General features: G+C 40.5%; 1 protein-coding gene across 1 annotated transcript in view; it reads left to right on the forward strand.

Annotated features, from left to right (window-relative positions):
* Nucleotides 1-5,089, forward strand: part of RNF32 (ring finger protein 32) — a 38,088-nt gene extending 32,999 nt beyond the window's left edge. The window contains exons 7-8 of the mRNA XM_012654159.1: nt 3,950-4,117; nt 4,844-5,089. Of these exons, the coding sequence (XP_012509613.1) occupies nt 3,950-4,117; nt 4,844-5,089 (414 nt within the window). The remainder of the gene's footprint in view (nt 1-3,949; nt 4,118-4,843) is intronic.
* Nucleotides 5,090-12,076: the final 6,987 nt, after the last annotated feature.

A 12,076-nucleotide genomic window follows, 5' to 3' on the forward strand; every position in this document is an offset into this window, starting at 1 on the left:
AATGAGCTGCCTCTCCACGCCTTGGACACCATCAGTGGTCACTCTTTAATGACACAGACTGGCTGGGTGCAGTAGCTCATGCCTGTAATCCTAGCACCCTGAGAGGCTGAGGCAGGAGGATTGCTTGAGGTCATGAGCTCGAGACCAGACTGAGCAAGAGCAAGACCCTGTCTCTACTAAAAATAGAAAAATTAGCCAGGCGTGGTGGGGCCTGTAGTCCCAGCTACTGGGGAGGCTGAGGCAGGAGGGTCGCTTGAGCCCAGGAGTTTGAGGTTGCTGTGAGCTAGACTGGCACCACAGCACTCTAGGCTGGGCAACAGAGAAGATTCTGTCTCAAAAAAAAAAAAAAAAAAATTTTTAAAAAATGACACAGACCTTCACAGAGTATGTCTTCCGGATACATCAGAGCCCTGCTATCCATACAGGTGGCCATAAACCACAAGTCCTGGAAATGAAGCCAGTCCAAATTGAGAAGTGCTCTAAGTATACAAAACACAGTGGATTTCAAAGACTTTATAGGGGAAGAGGATATAAAATATCTCATTAATGGTTTATTCAGTTGATAAATGTTGCAATGACAATATTTTGGATATTTGGTCAAATAAAATATTAAAATTCACCTTTTAAGAAACTTAATGTGACTACTAGAAATTTTAAAATCACATCTGTGGCTCACATCTGTGGACTGTGCTGATCTAGAGTGTCAGCCCTAAGGCTTACCATTTAGAAAGTCCTCAAAACAATTTTATTGTGCAAAAGTTTTTTAATAAGTATGTCATATACTACTTTGAGAAGATTAGGAAGAGAAAAATAATAAAATCAAATATAATCCTTTCCCTAGAACTCTAGAATAAAAATTATTCACTCTGCCCCCACCCATGCTATAATGTTTTTAGTCTTTTCTAATATGATTTCAGTCTTTTCTCATATGAATTCTTTTCCTCCTAAATCTGATAATCCAGATCTTTACAACTTAATTAAAAACCATGAAACTATTCATCCTTCCCAGCCTTATCCAAGGAGAGTGACTTCTAGACTTTTAAAATTGTAACCATGATCTCAATCATCTATCTAAGCATTTCTGCTAATGTGTATGTTCCTAAATAATCATGCAAGACTAATGGGAAATTGGTTGGAGCAAACAATATAAAACCTCCATACTTTGTAAGCAAAACACTAACAAAAACAATCACTATCTTAATAAACACCTTACTAAAGTTTAAGACATATTACATTTCTAATAAGTAATAAAATAAATATAAGACTTTATCTTTTTAGGAAAGGGATGATGACATCTTGAAGGAAGGGCTTATATAGAAAGCTTGAACTTTCCTAATTATGGAGGTTAAAATTTTAAAATTCACAGAGATAAGGGTGAATCACATAGTAAACAATTCTAAATTGGAGTGTGTGGTCAAATTTAGTCAAGAGGAAGAAAACAGGCTGAAGAGTATCATGTTATACTACATAGCAGTTAGCAACTTTTACTTTTTAATGGCACAAAAATGAAGACAGTGGGGGGAAATCCCTGTGATTTCTATATTACATAGGCACATTCCATTTTACTAATCACATATGAACTAAATCACACTACAGATACACACATTGTGGCAGAAAGTCTTAATTTTGCTTCATCCTAACAATTCCTGTTTATGCCATCAGGAGGTGATAGCATGCCCTCCCACAACCAACTAGTGATTTTCCAGTTAAATCGTTTGTCATAACATCATTGTGCTCTTTTCAATCTTTTTGCATCAAAAATATATTACTTTATAATAATCAACAGAGTAACCAGACAACCTACAGAAAAAGAACTCAAATTAGCAAGAAAAAAACGAACAACCTCTTAAAAAGTGGGCAAAAATTTTTCAAAAGAAGATAGATAAATGGCGAACAAACATTAAAAAATGCTCAACATCACTAATCATCAGGGAAATGCAAATTAAAACCACAATGAGATATACCACCTTACCCCTGCCAGAATGGCCATTATTAAAAGTCAAAACAACAGATGCTGGTGTGGGTACAGAGAGAAAGGAATGCTTATTCACTGCTGGTGGGACTGCAAATTCGTACAACCTCTACGGAAAACAGTATGGAGATCCCTCAAAGAAATAAATGTGGACCCACCATTCGATCCCACGATCCCACTACCCAAGGGAAAAGAAGTCATTTTATCAAAAAGACACCTGTGCTCAAATGTTTATCACAGCACAATTCACAATTGCAAAGATGTGGAATCAGCTTACGTGCCCATCAATTTATGAGGAGATTAAGAAGATGTGATGTGTGTGTGTGTACACACACACACATACACCATGGAGTACTACTCAGCCATAAAAAGGAATGAAATAATGTCTTTTGCAGCAACTTGGGTGGAACTGGAGACCATTATCCTAAGTGAAGTATCTCAGGAATGGAAAACAAACACCACATGTTCTAATAATTGGGAGCTAAACGATGGGCACACACGGGCACAAAGAGATGTAAAGGACATTGGAAACCAAGAAGCAGGTGGCTGGGAGGGGGTGAGGGGTAACACCTTACCTGTGAGGTACAATAAACACTATTCTGCTGATGGGCACACTACAAGCCCCAACTGAAGCATTATAGAAGGTATCCATATAACAAAAACATTTGTACCCCCTTGAAACTAAAAAATGTATATATACATATGTATAACTTTACAAAAAGAACTGAGTTTGGAGGAACATTAGAGACTATATTTAAGGACAATACTTTTAGAGCAAACTTTTCTTACGTTTGAGATAAAATGTAATATGCTATCTCCATATCTATGCTAACTGTGAAATCAGAATTTTAAAATAAGTCTTAAAGACCTGTTCTGTACCAAGGGGACTCACAGCCACAAATTTATTGCACCTGCTTAAGTAAAGAGATTGGTAAGGTCCTCAGGCAATGGGGATTTTCAAATTATGATTTTAGAGCTCAGTGAGAAAAGCAGAGTGAGTGAGTTAAAAGCAATAGTTCTCTGGAATTTTCCTTTTTTATGGTTGTGCTATAATAATTCACGATCTGCAGTCACAGTAGGAAGACGCTAGCAAGCAAAAAGCTAGGAGCCAACTCTGGTTACCACACGCCTGGTGACAACACTGGGACATTGTGGCAAGTGCAATGACAGTTCTTCCCAAAGATTAGAATAAACGGTGCCAGAGCAGGATGACAGTGTAGCTAATTTTGCAAAATGCTAATTCTTCTCTCCTCTCAGTTTATCATTTCAAATGCATTCCTTGCTAACACTCAAGGCTTACATCCAAGTAAACCACAGGGAAGGAAAACAGTATGTCTTCTTCCCCTACCCTTCTAAATTCTTCAGCTGGAGCCCTGGGTAGTATACTAATACAACACAGATTAACGAGGAAAAAGTATACGAATTTATTTAATGTAAGTCTTGCGTGACACAAAACCTTCATAAGGAAGACCTAAAGAAACAGTTGAACCTGAGCGTTATTTATGCTAGGTTTGATGAAGAAATATTGGTCGAAGGAAGTGAGCTGAAGGTAGTCAAAGGCCTGTTCCTTCAGATGCCTCTGGGCCCATCCACCCTCCGGCGCAGGGAAGGCAGCTCCCACACAGAGCTTGTGACCTGCCTCGGGGGAGGAGGGCCAGGCAGGGGGGCTCAGTGTCCTTCCTGCACCTGCCATTTCTCAGATCCCTTCAGGAAGGAACCGTAAAATACTCACTATGCCAGAGCGCCTTATTTTGAAGCCCCCCAGATAGGGGTTCTTTTGCTAATCTGTCCAGGTAGATTATCTGGGTTTGTAGTTATTAAGTAAAATGGCCATATATTTCCCTGACAAGTATTACTGAAAGATGGAGCCTTGAGGAAAGTTAGCAAAGTAGGTGGTCAGACTCAAGAAAGTGCCGCCCTTCCACCTACACCAAGAATTCCCAGCTCAGTGTGAGCTTGACCCTCTGCGCTTCTCAGTTCACAGAAATCAGTCACCGCATACTGTGCTCCTACAACACCAACACAGAAGAGCTCTTTTCAGAAATCGACCGCTGCCTGGCCATAAATCGAAGTGTTCTTCAGCAGCTGGAAGAAAAGTGTGGCCATGCGATCACAGAAGAGGACTGGCAGAAAATCCAAATGCAGGTAGGCTTTGGACTGGCTGCCTGGTCAGTAAACGGAAGCAGCCACAGCCGGCGGGAGTGTGCAGGGGAGGGGGTGCGAGGGAGGGAGGGCAGCAGCTTCCCCAGGACTCATTCGGGGGAGCCTGCACCAGCGGTGGGCCCCTGGGCCTTCGTCCTGAGCTCTGGGATGACCGCCAAGGTCCCTTCAGTTGGAAATTCTGGTTGGCCGATGCCCCTCTGGGAACAGTGAAAACACCAAAGGGAAAAGCCTGCCATGCACACCACCTTCCAAGAAAGTTTTCCTGTAAGTTCTAGCCTGCCCGCTTGCATCTGTAGTAGCCAAGGAATAAAACTCTGAGATGACTGAAAAGCCAGGACAGAAGGAAAACTTACTTTAAAAGATCATAAAACTAGGAAAAATTTAAAAGTTTAGTAGTTACGTAGAGTCAAGTATTTGAAAAATGCTACTACTGATTGCTTAATTAGAAGGAAATATATATTATGAATTTTCAGCATTTAGAAACTATTTTTGTTTTAAAATTGCTTACCACAGGTGGATTACTGTCTCTTTCCATGTTTCACAAGAAGAACAAAGTATATACTACATGTAATTAATGTTATTTTAACACAGAATGAACCTCCTTCATTTTTAGAAGACTCGTGTCTCCTGGTACATAACTCATTTAAGTAGCTTTCTATTATGATAAAACTAATAACCACACACAAAATTCACTTCTCTGTGCTGCAGGCTCTTCACCGGGAGACCTACGAGTGTCCCATCTGCCTCACCCCTCTCTCACTCGGCAGCGACGGTCAGCGAGCGGCCATGGGGAGGCGCCAGCATACCCGAGAGACGGTCCTCTTGTCCTGCTCACACATGTTCCACCACACGTGTCTTCTTGCTTTAGAGGAGTTCTCCTTGGGAGACAGTTCTTCTTTCCACACTTGTCCTCTCTGCCGGTCTAGTTACCAGAAGAAAATTCTTGAATGTTGAATTTATATTCAGGAAAAGTTACTTAATTCCAAGAAAAAAAGTTTACCTTTATTTTGGATTAACTGCATGAGTTTTGGGTTAAATATTACAATGTAATCTGTTCTCCAGTGAAATAAACTCTTGATAACTGTACATAGGAAATCTATATTTTAAAAGCTGACAACCAACTAGCTTTAGTCTTTAGTTTATAAAAAGTAAATATCCAATTCATGAGTTTAATCACTTGATATAAATGAGGAATGGCAAAAGAATGAGCTTAACTTAAATCACTTTAAAAAATTAAGGTTACTTAAAATATAGCTAGTGTCTGACCCACAAGCTAGTAAACTCAAAACACTCTTTAAATAAGTTCCAAATGTTTTCCATTAATACTTTAAGTGTCTTAAACCCTCTGCTATTCCTAATACTTGTTTTGTAATAATTGCTGTGTTCCTATGTAATAAATTACTGTTGTAGTTGAGCACTTTGAATGTTGACTATGTAAACCCAACCTATAAAAATAAAATATTCAGTGGTACTCAACGTCAGAAAATGTTAAATCGAATTTTAATGACTGAGAGCAATATAAACTGTTTTAGTTTATACATAAAGAAAACCATGAAAATTCTTTGATAAGAACTGTTTTTGTCACTGCTTTACTATTACCGCAAGTGTGGTTATTTACAATAACCGCTTACAGTTGTGTCGGTTAGGATGCCCCCTAGCTGCTGTAACAGATAAAAAAACCCAAATCTCAGCGGCTCACCCAAGAGAAATGTTATCTCTAAGTCGTCTGATCGTGCCAGCAGCGGGCTGAGGGGTCTGCCCGACGTGGCCCGTCAAGGCCTGGCTCTCTCTGCCTCGTGGCTCAACGTCTCCTTCATCCCCAAGGTCCCCCAGGGAATCCTCTCATCCGCAGTGGAAGAGGAGATTGTTAGGACCAGCCTGGAAGTGGTGCACGTGCCTCCAGCCATCGGTAATTACAGGGGGGCAAGGAAACGGCCAGGCCCGGGCCCACGAGGACGAGGACAAGCAGGTCGTCAGGCAGGTGCACACATGCCGAAGGTTCAGAACAATCCACTGTGTAACGTGGGAAGAAATACTAAAACTTATTTCTGTTTATTTTGTATCTCATCCTTTTAAAATAGTGCGCTGGTATGTTGTACGATTACACAGTGCATAGCTGTAGATGTAATTTATGAATATCGTACACTGGGCTGTGCTCAGACACTTTTCAGTGATGGAGTATGCCCTCACAAAATCCGGAGACTAATTTGGAGAATGCCTTTAACCATGAGTAAACACTTTCATTGTAAGACAGCAGAGGAAAGCCGCGTCGCGGAACCCCCCTTTTCCATTCAGGAGGCCCGAGAAGCAGACGTTTCTCTCCCCATGCCCTGGCAGGCAGAGCACAAGCATGTGTCCAAGGCCTGGGCAGTCTGATTCCACTACCCGAAACTTTGAATCTGGAGGGAGATCCCAGAGATGCAAGTGTTATTCAGTAAAGGCCACGTCTGCGGCTGCATCCCAACACTGATCTTCCCGGGCTTTCTCGTTGAGTCTGTGAGCCATCACTTACCCTTCCAGTAGGCTCCTTTCCTGCTCAAGTTGGTAGAGTCCCTTACTGTTCCTTGCAACCAAGTACAGTACTTTATAGGAATTAGTGTTAGTTGTACTCAGGAAAATCGGTGGGAATGGGAGTCTGAGATTGGTCATCAAACTTCACTGAGGATGACCACAGACTTCTGTAGTCTGAGCAGCATCGTTTGTGCGACATGTGGTCAAGCGTTGTCTTGCAAGAAGATTGGCCTGTCTCTATTGACCAATCTCAGCTGCTTAATCGCAAACAACCTCATCATTTCATCCAAATGGTTACACTAGACATTCGCTGTAATCGATTAACCAGGTTTCATGACGCTGTAGTGGATAATACCAGCACTGGGTCATCAAACATCTTTAGCTTTTTTTGATGAATATTCTGTTTTGGACTGTGTTTTGGCACGTCACCTTTATCCAACGATTGTGCCAAACATTTGTGATTGTCAAAAAGAATCCATTTTCCATCACATGTAACAACACAGTGTAGAAATCGTTCACCTTTATGTTCTAACAGCAAAGAAAGGCAAGCTTTGAGATGATTTCTCTTTCGATGCTCGTTTAATTCATGTGGAACCCATCTATCCAGCTTCCTAACCTTGCCCATTTGTTTCAAATGGTCCAATATTGTTGGAATAGTAACGTCAACCCTTGCTGGTAATTCACACATAGGTTGAGATGGATTCCCTTCCACTATAGCTTTCAGCTCATCATTATCCACCTTGGTCACAGGTAGCCCATGTGACTCATTTTCAACATTAAAATCACCAGAAAGGAACTTCTCAAACCATCAACGTACTGTGCGTTCATCAGCCACATCCTTCCCAAAGGCCTCATTGATATTTTGAGCTGTCTGCATTGCACTGGTTCCACGACGGAACTCGTATTCGAAAATAACATGAATTTTTGACTTATCCATGGCTTCACAAAAATTGCTCCAAAAAAAATTTAAAAGAGAACCACAAGCCAAAACGTGCATTTGAAAGACTGAGGTTGTACCTTCACAAAAATAAAACAAGGAAGTGTCAAAGTGAACTGTTAGACATATCAACCGTCAAACTTAGTACTTAAAGAAATCAGGCATTTCATACTTAATAACCTAAGGCGGTATCTGTTTTCTTGTTTCTATGATTATATTTGATGCTCAGTTGATTCCTTAGGTTTGTTGTTTCCCTTTTCATCTCACCATATTACAACTTTATTTTATTAATTTTTATTAAATTGCTCAATAGTATGTTTTCTCTTTGGTTGGATTCTTTGACTTTCGCATGCCACGTTCTTTTATTTTTACCTTCTGTGGAATGTTTGAAGTTAGTTGTCTTGCAATTTTTTTAAAAAAGTTTTGCTCATACCTGGGTGGCTCTGTCTAGTCATTCTATTTGCTCTAATGAAACGTCCTTGACTCTCCTATGTCCTTATCTAAGACTAATTTGTTTTTCCTCTCAGCTACAGTTTGAGAGCTAGGTAATTTGTGTTCTACGTACCCTTCTGTTGCCTCGGAGAATGACAGGAGGGGACAATTCCACTAACACCAGTGCCGTCTTTGCAGTCCCCGGGCTCTGCTCTCACAGTTCTGACATTTCCAAGACTTGAACCAGAACTGATGGGAGAGGAGTGAAGAGTGGACGTACTACACTCATGGGAATATATCTTTGGCTATGGACGCTTTCTAACTTCAGTGTGGTGCTCCGCAACCACCTCAGAGAGACAGACCAGCCCACTGCTTCACCTTCCCACTTTGCTCTTTTCTTTCCAATTGTCAGGAAAGGAAAAATATGGGTGTTACTCAGTTTGCATCTAATCGTATCTGGGGGTACCGGCGAGACTTCTCAAGATTTTTGTTAATTTACTTAGTCCAGCTTCTAGGTGTGAAGCAAGGAAGAGTGCAATGCTATATATCTCTTGTTCTTTAGAATTTTCTGTTCTTTCCTCTTAGGCCCTCCAAGAAAATATGGTCATAATAAACTTTGGGGAGTTTATTGTATCAGGCTGTGCTCCTTTTCTTGTCTGCCTGCTGTTGGTGCACTTGGTTTACACATGCTTATTAGGTATCAGGAGAGGGAAATTCTGCCATGCTGTTTAAATCCATCGTCTTAATTCATGAGCCCCTTGAGTTATTTAAAAATATAGTTTTTACATTTCCAGGTGGTTGGATATTTTATTACTTTTTATTAGTAATTTTTGTTTCATTTGATCAGAGAACATAATTTTATCAGTCCTATTTCTATAATAATGCTTATAAAAATAAGCATTTCTTTCTTGTTCGTTGGATAGGGGTGGGCTAATCTAGGGTAGGCTTAGCTGGAGTTGGCTCCAAACTGAGTTAGATGCAGATATGGTCCACGAGCTTTATGAATTTTATTTCTTCCAGCTGCAACCAAGGAGTTCTGATGAATAGACGAAGATAGTGCAAATTAAGGGTTTTTTGTTGTTGTTGTTGTTGTACAATGTCTCTGGTATTTTTAAATAATTTGACTTCAAAATATGTTGAAAAATAGTACACAATTCCCATATCCCAATCACCCAGCTTCTCCTCATGTTAATATAATCATAGTAACAATTATCTAAGCCAGAAATGAACACTGATACAATAATGATAACTAATCTGCAGACCTTATTCAAAGTTTACCATCGTCACTGGGATATTTTGTGAATAAGAATGATCTGCATCAATGTATGTGCTAATCTGTCTAAAAGAATGCATCTTCCAAATTCTAAGCCAAGTGTATGTAGTAAAGTCACCATACTACCTGGAAGTCTCCAGACAGAGGAGACTGAGTCATTGCTACATGGAAGGGCTACATGAAATCAAGAGCAAGTTTAAATATCCACAATTCGAAACACAAGATTAGTGTTTAGTACCTTAATAGGGGAGTACATTCTTCAAAATCACTTTATAATCTGCACTAATTAGAGGTTCAGGATATAGAATTTAGAAATAAGCTAGACTTTTATGGGCATTTAGTTTATGAAAAAGACATTTAAACACATATTGTTTAGTACATGGCATTACCACAACTGGCTAGCCATTTGGGGAAAAACTAAAGCTGATTAAGAATCAGTCAGAATTGCATTCCGGCACGGGTAACAGAGACCTGACTACAGCAGCTGAATACCAGAGCTACTGCCCTCTCCCGTAAGGAGCGCGAGCAGAATACCATGTAGCCATTCAATGCAACGATGTAAGCCCACGCCTACCGGAAAGGGAAGCTGCCCGTGAGTGAAGGAGGGTATACACACAGAACATAATCCTGCCGTGGCATCGGGCTCGTCCGGAGCAACCACGTGGAATCACATGGTGCACACTATAACACACTGAAATTTAAGGATTAAATTAGACAAAAATCAGGGGAAACATTTTAATGATCCAGTATTACTGCCTTTTGTAGAGTCAGACTTGGCTGATATTTCAAGGACAAAGATACATAAGAAAACTATAATTAATGTTTGACACATCTAGACTTTCAAGCTTAACCAAATAAAACACAATGAAAGGGCCGGATGTGGTGGCTCAGGCCTGTAATCCCAGCACTTTCGGAGGCCCAGGCAAGAGGATCGCTTGAGCCCAGGAGTTTGAGGTTGTAGTGAGCTGTGATGATGCCACTGCACTCCAGCACAGGTGACAGAGCAGAACTTGTCTAAAAAAATTAAAAATAAATAATAATAATAATGATAATGAAGATGTAAAACTGAGACTCAAAAAATGTTTTCTTGCTTGTTACAGCTTTTTAACACAGCCAACATCAATTCCAAATCCTCATTGCAGTTTAAGAAATATGATTTTAGGAAGTTACAACAAATGAAAAGTTTCCACAAGGATAACTAAGGGCTCATTTTGAGAAGTCTCATGTGAGCTAGACAAACGCTGCATGACTCTTAACCAGTCTCAGTTGTTTCTACATAACTCCCACCATTAAAAATTTTTTAACTTGTTTTTGTTTTTTATAGGATCTGCTACAACTAATTGTGAAATTACCTTAAAAATGTGAAGTTATTAAAAGAGAACATTTAAATTATTCAAAATAACAGCTAACACTTACCAAGGGCATAACGTCCCGGGCCCTGTGCTAGGGGCAGAGCACAGGCTAGCCCACTGTCACGGGCAGCTGTGCTCATGAAAAGGGGCACGTACACAACTCGCATAGATGGAAAATCCACCTGTCTCCTGCTACACAGCACGCAGACATGACTTTTTAAGTTTGGTACAGATAACTATGATCACTGTTTTCTAACCCTTTGCCACAAGCCCAGGTACTGTCCTCGGTTTACAAACAAGGAATGAACGAGGAAATGCAGAGGAAACTGACGCCCAGCAAGTATGCGCCACTCCCCGGTCAGGATCACCCTCTGGCCTGGTGGCAGAGCTGCAGGTAAGGTTTGCCCAAGTCCAAGCCTGTGCTCTAAACAATGGCTTGAGGTTACTATGTCCAAGCCTTTCCCCAAAGCAGAGAGTGGAAGACCACTAGAAACCTGGAAGGCTTATAGCTGTGACAAGCTAAGTAGAACCATTATCTTTAAGAACTTTTTCAAAGCCATTTTTCTTTCTTTCAAAGCAATCAAGCCACATTCTTAAAGTCCAAAAAAATCACAAACGTTCTCTGACTAGTTCACTATGCTCATCAGGCACCACTTAAGACAGAGGTAAAGATTTTAAAATAAACTTTAGGTCTTTTGATACCTTTCTTTGCTTCTCAAGGGAACTGAAGATATTCTGTTCTTAGATAGGGTTCTACCTCTATTCACACAGAGGGACACCTGTAGGAAAATAAATGCTTTCTTCTTATAGGCTGAAATTAATAAGTAAAATAAACCTGAGAAGCAATATATTAATATGTAAAGTGGTTAAGGGCAGGCACTTGGAAGCCAGTTGGCATAGGATTGAATCTGCATCCTGTGGGGTCCTGAGTAGGTTACTTAACCCCTCTGTGCTTTAGCTTCTTCATCTGAAAAGTGGGAATAACAGCACCTACTTCCCAGAGTTGTCATGAGGGTTAAGTAAGGTTAGCTATTGATACATGCACACACGCACACACACGCGCACACACGCACACACACGCACAAACACACACACACACGCAGTGCTCAGAACATGCCTGCACTGCACCGTTTAAGGGCTGGCTACGATTACTGTTGCAGTTGTTACTTGAAAGCATTCCCCTTTGCAAGCCATATACGCAAAATTCATCTCATTTCAGAATCACATCTTAGGTATCTACTTATTTATCTGAATTACATGTTTAGCTGCATTTAAACACGAAAGATGTAAGTTTACCTGTGTTTATAATAAGGCCTACAAACAGGAAAGCTGGGACTGCGCCACTTCCTCAAGCCCCATCAGCACATAAGACAGTGGGAAGAGAAGTAGTGTTCAAGCACTTGGTTCTATCCAGCAACGGATGATTCATAATCTGG

Source organism: Propithecus coquereli, unplaced genomic scaffold (genome assembly GCF_000956105.1).
Source record: "Propithecus coquereli isolate 6110/MARCELLA unplaced genomic scaffold, Pcoq_1.0 Scaffold439, whole genome shotgun sequence".
Lineage (NCBI taxonomy): Eukaryota > Metazoa > Chordata > Mammalia > Primates > Indriidae > Propithecus > Propithecus coquereli.